Genomic DNA, 20,666 nt, shown 5'->3' on the forward strand with positions numbered 1-20,666 from the left:
GTCCATGTCAAGTGTCATTTCAACTATATAATCAAGCAAATGTAATTCTCTTTACAGTCACTGGTTATAAGATGTTAAGGCTTACTGGTGTATGTAAACATGTTGGCTTATTACAAAGCCAGTCAGTTTAAAATACTATACTTCATATATGAAGTAGTTTATGGCTTATGTTAAGTGAAAGCTAGCTGGTGAGAAAAAACACAGCATACCATAATTAGAGCCCTTTAACGTAGCTCTTTAATTCAAATTAACCATCTGCAAACAATTTATTTTAAGGCCCAATATTTAAAGCCTCATTCAGCACCTCACACTTCATGCAACCAGCTTTCTAGGTCCCTGGAAACAGATATGAATCGGTTACATGACTTGCAGGCAGTCATCCATTCTAAATCATATCTCTCATGCTGGAGATATGTACTGCGGAAACGAGACGAGGTAAAAATCACAGATAGCATTCTCTCTCGCTTTTTTATCTCAGAGAGCTTCAACTTCTTGGAGAAAGAATGGAAATCAGTTGGATTAATCTCCATTCCTGTCGCGAGTGATACAGCCTGTCTGTATCGCACACCTTGTGAGCAGATCTTACAGCTTTAGCCCTGTGTGTGTGTGTGTTGCAGTGCATGTAGAGGATGAGATGAGAGGGAAGTTCGATGAATAAGCCACGCTGCTGTATTTGATCCGGGGGAAACACACGTTAATACCCTGCAGATGTGTGCGGCGCTCTCGATCACACAGCCCGCGGCGGGGAAGAAAGGCAGGATCTAACTATTGTAGCCGGAGAGAATGAACCCACAGACTCAACACACAGACTCAAACAGTACAATAAAACACACACCAGACCAGCAGCTGCAGTCTGACCAATGAAACCTTACTACAGTGTAAAACCTCAAATCAATATCACGATTAATGGAACATATTATATTGATTAATAATTTTTTGAACAACAGGCACAGTATTTTCCTTTGGCTTTGTTTGTTTGTGACAGGGCTGTGACTGAGTGTCTCATATCGCTGCTCTACAGATCATAAGCTCTTTAAACTCCTTTATAATCTAAAGTTTTCTGACAGTAGTGAGTGAGTTTACTTTAAAAGAGTCATAACTTGACAGCAGAAAGAATGTGTTCACAGTAGAACCTGAAACAAAAGAGCTGAAACACAGTTCTTGTGTTTGGACTGCATTAGAGGAAGCCACCTTTCCTCCAGACACAATTAACATAAGTCTGTTTGACCAGGTCACTGTTGTTTTAGGTAATGTCAATAAGCCAAACAAATAAAAAAAAATACAGGAAACCATAAAAAGAATGTGCTGGATGGGTCATGAGTCAAGTTAAGTATGTTATATGTGGGTTAAAACTTTCCCCAGATCACCTAATTTATTTTAATAAAGTGTTGACCAGATAAATTAGATATTAGATTTTTATTCTAATGTGCTCACAAATATATGCTCACTATACAGATTAATACCATCATACATACTTTTATCAGATGGCCTAGGCATTTTACACTGAACTGTCTATTTATAAAAATAAGCATATGTTCTGCTGACTTCTGGAAGCAATCTCTTCACCTCAGCTTCAAACCAAACACCCAAATATCTCTGACTCAATCCTCTTGGCATTGGGAAATATGAATGCAGTGCTGTATAACTAATAGCAGACAGATTCCTTCACTCACACAACATGTTGAAAAGTTTCATCACAGCAACAGCAAGCGTTTGGTCCAATCGAATAACACAGAATTGGTAAAACTGTGAGTGAAAGGTGATTTAATTTTCTGGGTCCAGGAGAGAAATAACTTTTTTGGTCTTGTTTTTTCCCCTCATTATTTCAAACAGTTAGCTACATTTATGCAAGCAATAGGGCTACTGAGAACAAAAACAAACTAATCAGGATGTCAATCCCTCCCACAAATCACACTGGTAGGTCTACTGAACACAAACACAGACCAATCAAGAGACTTTTTATATCGCACTTCTGACCTTAACTGTCACTAACTCACTATGTCTTGCTTGATCTCTCATTAGGAAAAAAAGTGTGTGAGCAAGCGTGATATACAAAGTCCTGATTTTCAAGTGACTGTATATTATTTGCAGCTGTCAAAGAGCTTCCATCAATATATGTGGAAATCCCGAAAGTTGAGGGAGTGGGAAGTGGGAAGGGAGTGGGAAGATGGTTGTACTGCTCCAAGAATCCAAATGATCTATTCTAAAGAAACAGGGCTTCCACAGAAGTCAAACCTTTGACAAATAACCAACAAGAGTCTCTACAGGCGTCAGTTAAACGGAAAAATATAAGTAAACTAGAACACACAAAACAAACATCCTTAATACAGAAGATGCAGGTGAACACAATAATAAGAGGAAGGAGTCAGAGAGGAGTTAGGACAGACACTTCATGAGAAAAAGAAAGATAGGGTGTCTGAGAACAGGGTGTCTGAAGACAGGGGGGTCTGAGGACAGTAATGTCTGAGGACAGGAGGTCTGAGGACAGGGGGATCTGAGGACTGCAACTGAGCTAGAAGACCTCATCAAACCCATTAGTCTGGCTGATGACTTGCTGTGTTAACATTCAGTTCAGCCGAGATTGGAAGTCCATTCTTGGCTCCAAGAGCAGTCTGACTCAGACTCAAGGGTGCAGCAGGGTTCCCCTCCCAGCCTCACTAACCTCAGCTACAGAAAAACACATTCTGCAGCCTGTGGTTTAGGCCTGGTCCTTGAGTGACTAAAAGCTAAAGAAAAAAAAAAAGCTCTCCAGTCTAATCATAAAGTAAAAAAGTTCCGTCGAGTCATGAATTCTTCTCCAGTTATGCTACACTCTTTTAAAAATCTCATGGAGAAAACTTTATAGACTGGTATGGGAATCAGCTCTTCCAGGTGAATGAATGACAAGGGCCACCTGGCCAGAGTGCTGAACCAGTGAGCTTAGCTTGAGGCAGAATGATGAAATATTAGGCCACAATGCATTCTTCAGAAACACTTCTCTGCATCACTGCCTTGATATTTGAATCAAAGCAGTACATAATATCTCTGCACTATAGGAACACACTCAGAGAGCCCAGAGCCATTTTGATATATCTTATGAGTTTTTATGGGGCATTAAACAGCTTTTATTCTCGTTTTTTGTCCACAGTTCAGCACATGATTTGGCCATTAAGTGGAGCGGATTGAGAGCAGCTGCGAAGGACCTGGTGTAAAGTTGCCGATGTATAAAAGGGCTCCAGGCTCCTTTTACAAGGCCACTGAGACACTTCCTGCTAGAGAAAAAAAACAAGGAGACATGGTGGACCACTCCAATTCTCCTTTTATGCAGAATTAGATATACTGTCCCACCTCCAAACAGAATTACTCATGAAAATGGCAGCTGAGAAAAAAAAAAAAAAAAAAACACACTTGGAGGGGAATTATGGCGTCCACTTACACAGCAGATACTGTACTCTGTATCCATATCTGCAAGCTTCCCATCAGAGAGGGCTCATCCTTAATGGAATGTGATAAATGAGAAATAATGTTAACATCAGAAAAAGCCTGTCAGTCTCCTCTCATTTCATAACAGCACACACTATTAAGCCCTGAGAGCAGAATAGTGGGCCTACGTCCAACAAAGCATCAAGAATTATTAGAAATCAATAACAAGGGAAATAATAACAGGATAGAATCCAATGGTGTATGTCAAGCCACGCCAGAGCCTGGAAGCCACGACAGCGGCTGGACCTTTAAACGCAATTCAGCTCCAGAATGTCAAAATGCTAAATTTCTAACATGTCTGACTTTTCTTGGCAAGTCAAAGATTCCTTTATAGGAAAAAAATACAGACATAAAAAGGTTTTTATAGAGAAGGACAAATCACAAAGTCAAAATCAGCCAAGACTGAAATCTGCAGATTTCACTCACCAACACCCAACTGGCCAATTTGTTTTGATTTTTATTGCAATTTTGTGATGGAAATAAAGTGGCTGGAATGCACAACTCAAATATCTAATTCACTTTCTGTAGGGATGACCTAATGACTCTAGAACAGCACAGGGCATCTCTCAAAATTTAAGTCATTCTCATATGTTTCAAGGACTAAACAATCAATTTTCCATCTCATTTGAAGTGGTAATGAAGTATTTGACAGCCTTAGCATTTACCTGCAATTGCCTGCATTACATGGAGTAGCTGAGTTGTAGTTGCACGGTCAGGTTACTATGTAGTAAATCGTACTACAAGTTGATAATGTGGTGTTATTTTGCTATCTGATGTTAGCATAAAATGGCTTGTCAGCATAAAATGTTGTTGGCTAGTCAGGTAACATTAGTGTTGTTACATAATAGTGTAGTAAAACATCTTGGTGAGTGATCTTGTCAGATTTACAATATTCTCCAGTCTGTACTTTGTTCCAATATTGTCTGATACCAATTCAAACTGATATTACACTAGTAAAGGGACATGCACAATGTGACATTTCTCACCAATATGTTTTGTGAGTAGAATTTGAATTAGGCTTCCATACTTTTTATCTATCATTCATTCCTCCTGGTCAGGGTCAGGAGCCTACAGGATCTACCATCATTGGGCACATTGCAGGAATACCCCCTGGATGCCCATCTGTGCAGGGTACCACATCCTCCTATTTCTTATACCAAGGGGCAATTTTGCACAGTCGATTCACCTACCATGTGTTTTAGGAGGCAAGAGGAAACCAAAGTTCTCTGAAGGAAACCCACACAGACACAGGGAAAACACACCAAACACCTCAAAGCTAGGAAAGGAAGTGAGGATCGAATCCACAACCCCAGGGTCCTGGAGCTGTGTAGCATATATACTACAGCTGATCTAACAGGCATTTGGTTTTCAGTTACTAGTATCCATCAACCAATATCCTGGACCAGATACAAACAGTGTGAACTTTAGACAACATACAAAAAAAAAAACGAAACCAAAAAAAAATATATATATAATATGCTTTTTCAGGCCCGCTGGACTGTAACTGGCTTTTAATAATGGAATTACCAGATAAATATACTCACTAAATAGGCCCAGTGGTTGAGACATAAAATCCCATGGTGCTAAGTGCTGTTACCTGATACAACAGAGTGTGATGACCCCTTTTAGAAGAGCATATATAGGAGCACACACTGCCCGTCAGCTCCTGTCGGAAGAGCTCATACTGTTGAAGGAAGCTCATACTTCCAGAAAGCACAAAAGTCTGAACACTGATCCTGACCCACTTAAGTACTTTTGAATGAAAAGAAATTATTATGAATTGCTGCTGGCACACAGGCTTCCTTCATGTCTTAATGAAAACACATGCGGTTACAGCAATGCCAAGCACCGATGCACTGAACAGCTCAACATCACGCCCTGAAAATGTGCTCTGAATGGCACACCATACAGAAGGTCTAAGGAGTATTCATTAAACTGTACAAACTGTTTCATTCATGACTGGACTCTGTTTTGGAGCAGGACAGTCTAACACAGAACAAGACCTGTTAGGACACATCAAAGGTTCCAGAACCAGTACAGTCTGAAGGGGGAAATGCACTGATTTGTGTAAATACAATAATTCATAGTGGCTTAGTGTGAAATGTGAACATTTAGAACAACAAAATTAATTCAGAAATAGAGAGTCATGACTGTTCACAATGGTGATGATAGAAAGCAGTGGTCAAATTCATGAATAAGATCCAGAAGTGACAGTGGAGTAAATAATTAACAGAAAAAAAAAATCCTTCTTGGAAATTGTAAGTTGTAATCGGACCCCAGCAGCATTTAATTGTCTCTAGGGCCCGATTACACCTGGCATCAACATGTGTCCGTGGGATTCCCTCAAAAATAATTGCCAAAACGTATAGCCACTCGAACCTGGCATTTTAATGCGTCTCCGGTGACTACTTGTGATTGGATTTCACACCAAGGGGCATGGCGCACATTAAGTCCTCTCTGGCAACCTCTATATAGGGTGTGAGTGATATGAGAATGATGTATCCTCAGTACACACTCTATACTGTTCATGCCTGCACTAATATGTTGTCTGATACCTGAAGCCAACATTTCATTCAATCACTTTGCTTAAAAGTTGGATAAAGATCATGGAAATAATTAGTGTTTTTTAACTACTGTTTCACCCTAATTCCTGCAGATAGCATGATACTATTACACCTCTTCTCCAAAACTGGACCTCCTAAGTCTAATACGAAGTGAATATGAGGATGTCTACAGTGTATTAGGTCAGCACTCACCCTTCTAGTGTTGTCCAGGACGCGTGGATCTGGCCGACCGTAGTTAGGCGGATTGGCGTGGGGGTCGTAGCCAAGCCTGGCCAGCATGGGAGCGATGACCGGCATGTCCCGAAGCACATCCACTGGGATCTTTCCCACCCACTTGGACAGGGCCTCCACATTGACGGGCTTGATCACCTGATCTGTGGAGCGCTCCACCCTGTAGATCAGAACACAAGAACATTTTTTTAACATTCAGTTTTCTTTGAATGAACCAAATTAAGATGCTTTCCATTAATTTAAACCTCACAGCAGTTGCAATGTGTGCATGTTCATTTTAAGCAGCAGTAAAATACATGAGTATATAGAGATTTCTATAAGCCATCATGTTTTCTATCACTTTATAAAATAAGCAAAATGTCAGCACCATGCCTTTATTGTTGGTTGCACTTCTGGGCACATTCACAACTACATAGATGCAATCACATTAAAACCATGTTTTAGATGAATATACAGATGGACAGATCATGGCAAAGATTACAATGAAATTAAGTAGCAACCCCAACAATGTACACATATAACAGATAGCAACAGACATACCCAAAAAAAGGTGCAAAAATATAAAATATAGAATATGTATAGCTAGTGGTAGATGTTAAAGTTCTTTTTCCTCTCAGATCCGTAAGATAATAAATCAGATCAGAAAATAAAAGATAACTGAAGCGTGAAGGATATTTATATTCATATATACATAGTTTGCTTGCTAGCAATGTGAATCACAAACAAACCTCTGCACAGGTTTATTTTTTGCTTTCTAGATTTGGTGTTAACCATGTAAGCTAACATAAAAGGGGACCTGGATCTCTTTCTTGTTTTCTGAATGTTAATGAATTCATCAGATCCTTCACCCGTACCACTTAAGACTCTCATCTTGTCAAGTGTACTCACATACTTCTGCCACAACATTTTCACATTGATGTGACAGTGCAGCACAATTCCGCTGTACACTCTGAACTTCACTGTGTTGGAGAAGTTGTATTCATGCTTGGTATTTTGTATTTTGGTTTAAGTATATCTGACATTTATTGTCCAAATATTTACCCCTGCTGAGACACACTAGTCAATAACTAAAGTTAATGTGTTTGAGAAGTAAAATAAATAAGAATAAACTTTTTGATCCTATTAAGAACACCTTGTCTTTGACATGAATGATTTTGATCTTGAATAATAGGTTTAATTATCAGAGTTATTAATATCAGAGTTTTTAACATGCAGCTAACATTATATAGTAGTTAGTGTTTACCTAATATCTGCTAAAGTGTTTAACATAGCTAACATAAGCTACATTTAGCTAACTAACATTAGCTAGAGTAGCTAACATGTAGTTAATATAAGCTAAAGTGGTTAACATGTAGTTAACATAATCTACAGTAGTTTACATGTAACTAACATTAGCTAGAGTATCTTACATGTAGATACCATAAGCTACAGTAGTTAACATGTAGTTAATACAAGCTAAATTATCTTACGTGTAGCTAACTAACATTAGCTAGATTAGCTAACATAAGCAACAGTAGTTTGACTACATAAGCTAGAATAGTTAACATATAGCTAGCTAACATTAGCAAGAATAGATAACATATAGCTAGCTAACATTAGCTAGAATAGTTAACATATAGCTAGCTAACATTAGCTAGAATAGTTAACATATAGCTAGCTAACATTAGCTAGAATAGATAACATATAGCTAGCTAACATTAGCTAAAATAGTTAACATATAGCTAGCTAACATTAGCTATAATAAATAACATATAGCTAGCTAACATTAGCTAGAATAGATAACATATAGCTAGCTAACATTAGCTATAATAAATAACATATAGCTAGCTAACATTAGCTAGAATAGATAACATATAGCTAGCTAACATAAGCTAGAATAGTTAACATATAGCTAGCTAACATAAGCTAGAATAGTTAACATATAGCTAGCTAACATAAGCTAGAATAGTTAACATATAGCTAGCTAACATAAGCTAGAGTAGTTAACATGTAGTTAACATCAGCTACAATTGGTTAACATGCAGCTAATTAAAAATAGCTGAACAAGTTATCATGTATCTACCAACCATCAGCTACAGTAGTTGACATGTAGCTAATTGACATTAGCTAGAGTAGCCAACATCAACTAAAGTAGTTAATATGTAGCTAATATTATCTATTGTAGTAAAAAATGTAGCTAATATCAGCTAAATTAACGAGGTAACTTGTAGCTAACATCAGCTAGAGCAGTTACAGGCAGGCACCGTATCTATCTTCTCCACACTTATTTTACAAACCATATTAGGATTATTCTCATGTTTTTAACAAGAAGAGTATAAATTAATACATATATTTATTCTCATATATGAGCAAATTGTCATATTTTACAGTTTCACTTAAACTTTCCTGCAATGGAATGTATCTAATACCATACAAGAAATTTGAGTATTAAAATGACAAAAAGAGAACTTCACTATCCAGATAGAAGGTGAAATATATGTAGCTTTTACAGTGACCCTCACAATAATGTAACCAAAACGATAAAACTATCCAAGTGAATACACACCCCAAGCAGGGCTTCTAGATCGCAGGCACTCAGCGGACAGGTCAACAGCAGTGATTTACCATTCGTCTAACTGCAGCAGGCTAATTGGCCCTAATTGGATCGCGAGATGCAATTAAAGAATGCTCTGAGCTTCTCTCCACTTTTAGTGGCAAGTAAGAGGTTTGAATGAATGGCCTTTCACTCTCTGAGATCATTCCCCCCAGCCACCGCGCATCACATTTCATGGGACACATACAGCTCAGATTCGATTAGGATAATGACAATGGCAGCAGTAGTCGCAGTAATGCTACTATACCAAATGGCTGTAGTCATTATGCAGAAGTGCCTGATGAAACAAAAATCTCTAGGTTAACATGGGAGCAATTTCTATAAATTTACAGTCTCCTTTTCCTCAGACTTCACAGGGCAGCTTTCAAAATAGTGCAAACTAAACAACAGCATTGTCACTGTGGTTACAGTGTGGTTCACTTTAACATGAAATCTGGTGGAAACAAATTTGCAAGCAGATTAAAAATGTATCATGCATTATTACACACCCATTGTAAATTATTGATCTGTCTGAAATGAAATATTCAGGAAGTTGGGGAAATAAACCAAGGAACGGCAGTTTTTGTTTATATGGGAAAACACAGGATCAGGGCCTTGGTTGCTGTGGGATGTGGATTATGTGCCACTAATATTTGCATTGAGAGGAATTGAACAGTTGTTCAGGCCTCAGTCAGAAAATCGATTAGTCACTCGACATATGCTAAAGCTTTGTTGGGCTGGACTTTTATGAAAAAAGTCTTGGCCCACACGGACATTTCTATGTCTACATCAAACAGATGCAGGTCCAAATATACAGACAAACAATATAAATATTAATCAGCCATAATGTTTATTAAATGACATTAATTATCTGGTTCCAATGGCTCTTGGCACTCTAGTGGTCCACAACTACCAAAAGCGTTCCAGCCGGTGAACTGGTAACATGTATACCCAAGACTCAATGACATTGTTAACACCTGATCACTTAATTCATTCTGAGTTTCAGGATTAAATATAAATAGGAAATATCCAAAGAAATTTGCAAGTGTAAAGATGTAATAGATGCAAATCCAATTGCTTAAACCACTTCAGGACTCCTCCTAGTACAACTGGAAAAAACAGTAATACCAGTCACACAAAGATCGAATATGAATATTCCAACCCACAGTGGAAATGACCAACAAATCTGTGTGTGGGAGCCCTGAGGTTCAGCTCCAAGATTAACAGTTTGTTGTTACATATCAAACATCCAGAATGCCTTGGTGCAATTTTACTTGATTTCCCAGATTAATTTTTGAACTTCACTAAAGGCACTTTAACAACCCAGTGTTACGGTAATGTTACAGCTGACTGACATACAGACATGTGATTTTTTTCACACATGACTTTGGCAGCATGAACAAACAGCCGTGTAGCAGCTGCTCAAACTTTAACAGGCACTTAAATTTCACATGTCAAAATATTAACTACAGAAAAAGCAAAAAAATCTATTTGGAAACTTCTATTTTACAAGATGGGGTGTACTAAGGTCTTGTTTTTTGTTGAATAAAACCTGAATTTCTCATTGCGCATGTATTAAGCTTTATTATTTATGATCTTTTTTTAGTGTGTAATTAGAAGTCTGTTTCATAATTTGAAATAATGCACAATAAACACTTTGCTGATATAAACAGCACACAAAACATTAGCATTATCTTAGTGTTTACATTTTAATTAGAGATAATTGGTCATTTTAAATACCAAATGTTAATAAACTGAGCTTTTTTTTAAATAAAAGTATCATGAATACAGGCTGAGTAGACCCTCTCTTCAGAATACAGAACACATCCTAATTAATTAGTGAATTAATAAATCTACAGCAAGCAATACATCTGACACTATGGAATAACCTACCAGGCTCAAAGTGCAGCCAATAACACACTAATAATATTAGAAGTTATGAACAACAAGGTGGTAAAGTGCTTACTGTGCATTGTTCATAACTAATATTGCAATTATTAGTGATGGTAATAACAGATTTCTGATCATGCGTTATAAAGATCATAATAAATAAAGCTAAATGCACAGTGGATAAACCATTCTGAATTATCAAATTCAGTCTTTACTGAAAGAATAGATTTTTTTCTTAACATTGTTCTTAAGAAGAAAAGTTGACATATTTTATGTCCAAAAGTTTGTGGACACCTCTTCTAATGATGCATTAAGCTACTTTAAGTTGCACCAACTGCTGACACAGTGCAAATGCCCAAACACAGTTTGTCCAATGTCTTAAGAAAAGCAATGCCAATAGAATAGGATTCTCTATATAAGCAAATAAAATTAAACTGAAAAAACTGAACCAGACAGACATGGGTTGGAGAGGTACAAAGCTCCATCATTGAGCTGTGGAGATGTGGAACGGTGTTCTCTAGAATAAAGGTGCTTCGTCCATCACTTTTGAGCATTTCTGAACCATGTTTGCAAAAGAGATATGAGGGTGAAGATCTTGATGTAAAGTTTTTTGTTTGTTTGTTTTGTTTTTTTAAACAAAGAAAAGTTTCTTCACATGTTCTTCACACTTACATGTCTCGAGTTTTTTTCTGTGGCATCACTCATAGAACCCTTTGAAGCACCCTTTTTAAAATGTGTAGCACCATCTAGCACAATTAAATATACCAAAAATACAGCTTTGGAACTAAGCCTAACTAAAAAATAATCAATATCAATATGGGTATATCAAGTGTCATCTCAAACATTTGATAAATGTGTAGATGTTAAAAACTGATCTTTAAAAAGACAAAGAAGACACACTTTTTGACACACAATTTGCACACAAAAAATGTTATTGCTTCTTTTTTTGGTGAAACGTTAAAGGGTTAAAAACTTTTAAAATGAATCAGAAGTTAAGAAAACTGAAAAGACATGCCTCAGTAAAGGAAAGTAAAAATTAGATGATTAATTCTGGACCAAGTCTTTACATCGGGCTTTTACCACAGAGAATGGAAAAGTGTTCCAGAGGAACGCCATGTATTAATTTTCCACCCTCTCGCTGTGCATTTGAGGGAGTGAGGCTGTAGTTGGAGCCAGACACAGCTATTGAACTCGTAGCCCCCTTTTGTTATCCCCCCACTGCAACGGAGACTAGAACCAGATGGGAAACAGATTACGACAGTCAATACGCATCTGCAGCCAAGGCACTGGGGATATCCAGCAAGGCCTGCCGCACAACATCAGAGAGCAGCCCCCTCACACACACTCACACACACACACTCACTAGAATGAGCACAAAGTGGCCTCAGCAGGTTGGGAACAGAACATGCTCTTTGCCCTCATGCAAGAAGGTCTAGAAGCATTCATTTTTAGAACGACGTGTACTAGGAGTGAACAATGTGAATATACAGCATTCTGTTACAGTTACAAAAATATGGCATCCAAACTTGCTTTTCTCAGCATATCATGGCTATATTTCCAGAACATTGAATAACCGCATTTCTAAAAAAAGACTTGGGCCAATAATAGAAAGCCTGTAAACAATGACAGACAGGGAGTTACTGCATTTACTCCACTGTAACAGGCATTACAGTATTAACAGAATAACAGTGTAATGGTACACATTCAGGATGCAATGATATAGTTGGTATAGCCAGTTATTATGATTTAGTTTCACACTGCAGTTTAGTGATTGCACATGAACCTGCGTGAGCTGTGTCTCCCTATACTTCACGTTGATTCATTTGTAGAATGTTGTCAATTCAGGAAGATGCCTTTCCAAAAGTGTTGTTCTGAATTCTGCACCCCTACCAGAATCAGACTCCCTTCCCTCAACAGAATAAGTAACAGATTACCCATCTATTTCTGTTTATAATAAGGGTTACAGTTACAGTAATCGCAAAGTAACATGCTTACACACAAAGGGGAGATTTTATAATACCAAAAATTAGAACAAGATAAAGTTTTTTTTTCACAGCTCCCTTCACCCCAGGTATATTTGTCTTGACCAAACAAGATCAGTGTAAAAGCATTATGATCGTGAGATCGGCGATTCGAATCCTGTTCATGTAGCTTGCCATCAGCTGCCAGAGCCCTGAGAGAGCACAATTGTCCTTGCTCTCCATGAAAATTGAGGAGTTAGGGGAAAACAAATTAGGAAAAAAAATAATAATAATGTGAAAAGGATTAGTACATGCTTTTAATCATCATGTGGGCAGATTCTCTTTAAAATCAGCTCAACTGGATGTGTCCAAACCCCCCCCCCCCCCCCCATAGTTTTAACAAGAAAACATATACAATAACTGCTTAGTTGTAAAACTTCACATGAAATAAGATAACAAACCAAATGTGATTGAAAGTATTCAGACCGCATTATTTTGATATATTCAATATAGTTGGATTTGGCTACCAATTAAATTAAATTTGAATACAATGAAATTTAACCACAGCCATTAAACTAATCCATGGTAGTAAACTGGGGAAATAATAATATACACCCAGTTAACCGGGGAGGATAAGGGATGGGTGCCTTGTTTAAAGGCACCTCAGCTGTTCTCTAATCTTTAAGATCTGGATGCTTCCAAATATAGATCTCTAACAGTTAAGTTTTTTGTATTTTTGATTTTGTATTGTATAGTAGTGGGTGGTGTAATTTAGAGTAAAGACATTACATTTCCTACGACAGACCAGGGTAAGACTCCAGGGCAAGCCTTGAGCAAGATTCAGAACTCCTCGTTCTTCTACCTGTGTAACACGGTTTAAATGTAAGTGGCTCTAAATGTAAATACACAGTAATAATAAAGATCTGCCATACTGCCCACTCTTACAGTGCGCTTTCTCCGAATTCTCTCCACAGAGTGAGGAAGTAGGGCTCGGCCTGTTGCGGTGTGACTCATGCTGCCAGTTGGATGTGTACATGTGCGTATGTGTGTGAGTATAAAGGGCCAGGAGCAGGCGTGACTGCTTGCCTCGTCACGTCTCCTCAGTCAACTCTCACACTCTCAGAGCTGCTCGGCTGTGGTGAATTGTAACTCTGCTCTCAGTGAGGCACTTCCTCCCCCACAATCACGTTCACTCTGACAGACTCTCCAGCGCTGTGGTACTGAGCTTTTCAGACTATGGCCCAGGCTATTTAAAAACACTAGCCTCAATACCAAACTTATACTCGCTCATAAACTGTCTAAATATCACAAGTTTACTGGATAAAATAAATCATATTTCCTGATTCAGCATATTCCAAAAGGAACATTTACGGTAAACTGAGCTGAGGAACTGCAATATATACCAGCATCCATCACACTGAATATAAAACAAAGCAGAAATAGGTTGTATTACAGTATGCTGACTGTTTCTTGGAAGATATGGTCACATTTACTGAATAATAGTATTCGTTATCTGTAGCCACAATTCAGCGATCAGCAACAAGCAGCAAGCAACGTGGTGACAGAGCAACAAATCAAGTTGGCCAAACAAATCACCTAACCAATCATAGACATGGGGGACAGAGATCCCCACCCTCTGCTCTGTACACATTTGATTCCTACCACACTTCATTGGTATTCCCAGCAGTGTGGTTCTGTACATGACCAAGGCTTGTGGTCACAGATTCTTCTTTTTCTATTTAGTTTTTTTTTTTTACAAGGAGAATATAGAGAGAAATTAAGTATGGAATAAAGCAGCTGATCGCTAAGTAAATAGCTTGTTAGATTAGCCTCTGTGCTAACTGAACCAGTCATGCTGATACAAGCCCACATAGAACAGTGCGACAGTACGACTACAAACACACCCACATGATGCAAACTTATGGGGACATGAGCGAGTGTGAACACAAGGTTAGGCTTATAAGCATGTACTTATCCAGACAGGCTAGATAGGCTTTCCCGGATTAGTAGTCAGAAAGAATTAGTTTTGCCACAAGAGGGGTAGTGTTCCTCTGGGTGAGAGATCGCTGACTGCTAGACAGCTAGCCTCTAAGATCAAAGTCATTTTGCCAAGTTCACAGAGTTTAAAAGGGGGCGCATTACTAGATTAAGAATGCAGTATGGTCATTTCCACTGTGTGTCTGCTATCTTATACAGTCCATCAGTCTGCCACAGTCATCTTTGTTTGCAGTGGTGTTGTGGCCAAGAATCCTGTACTGCTACAAAGTGAAACTGCACAATCCTTGGCAGCGAATTCACTAAGCGTGTCTGTTTGAGATCCAACTCTTTCTTGATGCACTATTTTTCATACAGCCTGATCCATAAGTATTTGAACCCCACCTAAATAGATTAAAAATAAAGCAATCAAAAAGTGAAAGAAGTGCAGACTTACTTCCAGCTTGTTCTAGTGTATAAAGCTTCTCAAAGCAATATGAAACAACAACAGATAACTAGATGTAGATGCCTACCTGTAACAGCCAGTTTGCTACTGTATAATTCATTATATTCTAAATGAGATTTAATAGTGAGACAGTAGGATTGAGATTTTGTGCTCTTGGGCTCCCCCTACAGTTGCAGAGTGTAATAAATGTTTCAGGCGGATTAGTTTCTCTTTCTTGTTTTCTGGCTTTCACAGACATATTCGGTCTCTTTCCAACTTCTGCCAGAGTGTCTGTATGTGAGTTTGTAAAGAATGAACCAGTAGTCCTTGTAGAACTGGGTGGTTACTATGGTACATTGTATTCTAAGTGGTTTCAACGGCATTCCCAAGTGGTTGGAATTCCAGGGGGCTGCTATGGTGTTCAAATGTCAAAATGCAAATACATTTGACAAATAGAGTTCTGGGGTTGCCAATACTGTTGCCCAAAGGTTTGCTGGTCAGATCAGTTCAAAGTGCAGTAAGCATGTTTACTGTACAAACATCATTGCACTTATCCAGCCGTCTAAAGCGCTGCCACTATGAGTGGGGGGTTGCAGGTTCGAACCCCAGCTCATGCAGCTTTGCCATCAAGCTGCCGGCACTCAGATGGAGCAAAATTGGCCCTGGTCCCTCCGGGTGGGTAGATGGCGCTCTCTCCCGACATCACTCCTAGGGTGATGTCCACAGCACAGGGTGTCTGTGAGCTGATGTATCAGAACCGAGCCGCTGCGCTTTCCTCCAAGCACGCTGGCTGCTCGGCAATGCTGCATCAGCAGCAGCTCAAAAAGAAGCGGTGGCTGACTACACGTGTATCGGAGGATGCATGTTCTTGTCTTCACCCTCCTGGTGTGTTGGAATGCAAGCACACTATTCCAGTTTAGGATAAATGTGTCAGAACTTGAATAGTACTGATTTCTTGAAAACACTAGGAGGACTAGCAATTTAAAAAAATCCAGCAGAATAAGAACAAAGATGATTTTTAACATGCTGTAAAACTGAAAAAGCACTGAACTTTCAGTACATCAGGCAACACTATTAGTGTTTGGACCTGTCCAGCACTCTCCTCACACGCAGCCTTCTAGAGCTAGATACCCAGCATTCTCCCCCGATACTGAGCAGTCCATTTACACTGGAAACAAGCAGCGCTTTACGTTTCATTGGTCAAGTCCCTGGCCGACGCCGTGCTTTACTTTAGTAATCCATTTACATTGGAATTGCACTTCGACACTTCCTACATGATTAATAGACTTCTTTCTTTCCCAGGACAGAGAGGACTGCACACTCCATACTCTTCCTTTAAGAAGGATGCTGCTGAAGATGTTTCTCGCTAATGGAAACTGGCAAAAAGTTTCACACTGAAGTGATGTTTTGAGGAATGGAAAAAGATAGAGACTCGCAAGTGTGGCAGAGAGCTAAAGCCGATCCTGACAGCCTTGCCACTGATGAGTCACACCATTCTCTCGAAAAAAATAACATCTTCTCTCTTCCGCTGTTGCTATGGCCAACAAATGGAGAGCCCGCCTGCCTTTGAATAGATGGATGGTAATTGGCATGAATGTGGAAGGCCGTATTGACACTGTTTGAGGTGGCTTTTGAATGAATACACATATGCAATCCAAAGGTGTTGATTTGAGAGTTTCAGATATGCACAGTCACTGTAACGGATGCTTAAAGTGTTCGTTTCAGGAAAAAAGGTGGATTAACCTGTCATCTGTTAGTATGTCAATTTACATATTCAAATAATCCTGCAATCAGTAAATATACACAGCTTTGTAGCTGCAAGGTGGACACCTCTATACCTCACAGGCTCACACTGTCAAGGTCTAATCATGACAAGGCATCATCACTCTTCATCCTCTCCGCCCACAGCCCATATGTACAGTACGGCTCTGAACAGACAACACAAATCACCAACGGTGTGGGTGAGAGATGAGTGGAATAATTTAACACAGCCACAGCGAGAGACATCCATTACAATAGCAGGAGCCATCTGTCACCTCGAAACGCAGGGTCATCCGAAGCTACAGCGAGCTGCTGAAGGTCTTCAGTCACTCTAATATAAAATACAGAGCAAAAGATTGATATTTCATAGGCCTGGAACCAGCCACACATACAGAGAAGTAGAGTTCACCAATATTTCCTTTCCAACATTAAATATAGGTATTTTTAATGCAGTACATGCATACTCAGTATCACAATTAATTAAACATGTCTGATACTGTGAATTATTGATTATTAAAAGTTATTAAATGATACAAACAGAACAAATCTATATTTTAACCAAAGTGTATATTGTTTAATTTTGTACTGTTTTAAAATGAAAATAAGAACATTACACAGATGTTTAGGCACCCCAAGAAATACAAGCTTTGAGATCATGCTGGGAAAAGTCACTACGATGCTACAAATTGCTGAAAAAGTGATGACAGTGGCGCCTTTGTGTATCATATGTAATGCTACTAATTCAAAGAGATAATTTGTGACAAAAATGAGTGTATGTTTATGGTGCTGACAATGCAAATCTTTGCAAAACACTTCAAAAAAGATCACCGATCCAGATTCCAGTTTCATGTCTTACACCCGTAGCAGCTGCAGTCTTAAAATGTGTAAAGAGCATTAGCAGCCTCTTGGTTTGACTAAAAAGTTGTTTGTTTGGAGACATTTAAGAGTAGAAACAAAAAAAACAAGTGAGTTATTGTTATAATATAAGAAAGGCTGGCATACAGAGGGATAGGAGTAGAGCTGTGTCATTAAGTGTAATCAGTTAGTTAAGCATCTGCAGAGAATTCACTCTGAAAAGTACCGTTACCAGGAGCCTAGCCAGCAAGCTTGCCTGCTGCAGCTAACTGTTAGTAACTATGGAAGCTGGTAAAACCTAGCATACAATTAACTTTCAAACAAGCATCTTCATTAGTTTCAGATTAGGGGGAGCAAGGGGTTCATGACATGTGACAAAGCTGAAGGATATTACATTGCCAATATAGTAGCATAATGATGCTATTACACTCTGTTTTGTAGAGCAATTAAGGTTTAATTATTAATAGCTTGGGACATGTGTGCTTTTTTACTGGTCAAAAGTCCCATAAATGGCCCGTTCTTAAAAGAAAAGTCTGCTCTGTGTATAAAAGTGCTGTAATTGATGTATTGGTCATGGAGAAACTGGATAAAAAAATAGTAATATTAATTCTTATGCGTGAATTTGAATCCTAATAATATTGAGCAGTCAAATTTAGCATCACTGCTCAGGTCTACACTGATATGAATTCATACTAATGCTAATGAGAAATGGTTGCAACCTAAGTAACATTAAGTTATCTGTTAAAAATGCAACACTGCTGAGCTGGACCACTATTGTATTTAACTGGAAGCAGGCTGCTGGTGGGGAAGTAAAGGTGCAGCAGCAAATGTAAACACTGATGGTCAAGCCATGATGATACTCAATGGTTAAAAACCCTAAATTGCTCTAATAGTCTGCACACAATGACACTCACATACACATGCACAAGTTGGAAGATTACATGAAGTTCCTCCTGGTTGAGCTCTGCTTAATAGCCTTTGCCTGTTGGTGAATTATTCATGGTTTGCTCTAGTGCTTTTTTGCAGGGTGGTGTATTCCTGAAGTCAGATAAGAGGGTCCCAAAGCTGCACTGGACCAAGTGATGGCCAGATCTCTGCAATCTTTAAAAAAAAAAAAAAAAAAAAAACATCAAAGAACATGTAATTGATGCTAATGGTCAGACCAATGTCTTGGCTAAGTGAGCCTCTGGGCCTGGCTGGTGTGGTGAGCTGATTGATGGGCACCCGCAGACAGGGACCTCTTGCCAATGGGGCGAGTGCAGAGCAGAAAGAGGCACTCTTCTGGCAGGTGTTATGGGCCAAATTTAATGGACTGTTTTCTCCAAGTACCCTCCGGGATTTTTGGGGTGGGGTTGTGTGTTTATTAGCAGCCATTAGAGCGCTTCAGGCACACCCCCTCCACCTCAACCCGTATGAGTGCCTTCTCTGAAATGAGCTATGGTGCCTGGGCTCCCCTGGAGGACTGCAGCGCGATTACGGCTAGAGCAGGCATGTTCTGCTTACGGCTACCGATGGAAAGGAGAGGTGCCTCTCTGGGCCCGGTCTGCACAGCCTGCACAGGAGTGCTGCAGATGGTCTCAGTGTGTTGCAGATTATTTCTCTTGATTGAAAGGACTGCCAGGCATTGCTGCATACCATCCGTGTAGCACAGAACATTTTTCATTTAGGCTTCACAGGATCCTGCTGCAAATCATCTGAACTGGGGGGGGGGCTGGGCGTTATGAGTCTAAAATAACATCACAATATTTTAAGGTATTTGCACAATATTTGTGATATTCTTGGGGATATGAGAGGGAAGAAGTGAAAAAAGATTTTATTAATTTCAGGAATATACAACTGCAACAAAACAAATGTTTTATTTAATATAAGCATAAGCAACAAAACAATACATCACGAAACTAATATACTCTTACTAGAGGTGGACAATATGTCCCTAAAATAATATCATCACGATATTTCATGTTATTTTTAGCGATAATGATACTTTTATATATATAACAAAACACTGACTTAAAAAAAATATTTCAAGCATATACTACTGCAACAAAATTAAAATTTAATTTTATTATTGCATACAATATGATATTACACACTCTTAACTGAGATATTAAAAAAATACGAGCATTTTATCAGGTTTGTAACAGACGTCAATGATCCAGAATGTCATGATATTAATAATGCACTCCAAATATCTCCATATATCCAGAACTGAAGTAAAATAAATGATACTGGACAGATATAATCTGTTTCTAGTAGATATATAATGGGAATTTTTCTTTTGATAAAAACAGCAAAAAAAGTAGTACCCTGATGTGTTAATTAGGGGCGGGTGATAAGGCACGATATTTCAGGGTACGATATCATTCACAATATTCAAAAGTGTTGCTGATATTATTGCATACGATATGATATGGCACACCCCTTACCCTTACATGTTAAATAGCTATTTAAGTGGGCAACAAATTAAAAATATCCTGCTTTCAAGACAGAATGCCACGATTACCCTTTTTTAAATGAAAACATTATGACTATACTGTATTGTGTGATACGATGTGGCACATCCCTAATCTACACCACCAAGAACAAACTCAACACACCCCAAAACATGCTTTACCATCCATGTTTTCACATCTTTGGCTGAGAGCTCAAAATTACAGACGCCTTAGAGATAAGTAAGTGGTGGTTCTCCACTTTGGTTTGGAAATCTGAACCAGTTCTTGGATGCACAAACTCTCATACATTTTAAAACTCGTCCCGAACCCAGAACAGTCGGCCGGTCAGCAAAGTGATGTTCCCAACACAATGTAAGGTCCCCAACCTGCAATTTTGGGCAAGTTGTGGCTCACAATGGTCATGAGCCACTGCAATAAAGCACTGCTCCTCTGCATTTACAAAAACCTCACAATGAGTTACCTTGCTTCCCAGCAGCACTACAGACATCGCAGGCGGGA

The 20,666-nt window shown here is 38.8% G+C and overlaps 1 protein-coding gene across 2 annotated transcripts in view; it reads right to left on the bottom strand.

Annotated features, from left to right (window-relative positions):
* Positions 1-20,666, bottom strand: part of tpst1 (tyrosylprotein sulfotransferase 1) — a 58,668-nt gene that overhangs the window by 17,317 nt on the left and 20,685 nt on the right. For both annotated transcript variants that reach the window (XM_007245993.4, XM_007245994.4), the window contains exon 3: positions 6,219-6,417. In XM_007245993.4, coding sequence (XP_007246055.3) covers positions 6,219-6,417 — 199 coding nt within the window. The remainder of the gene's footprint in view (positions 1-6,218; positions 6,418-20,666) is intronic.

Source organism: Astyanax mexicanus, chromosome 18 (assembly GCF_023375975.1).
Source record: "Astyanax mexicanus isolate ESR-SI-001 chromosome 18, AstMex3_surface, whole genome shotgun sequence".
Classification (NCBI taxonomy): Eukaryota; Metazoa; Chordata; class Actinopteri; order Characiformes; family Acestrorhamphidae; genus Astyanax; species Astyanax mexicanus.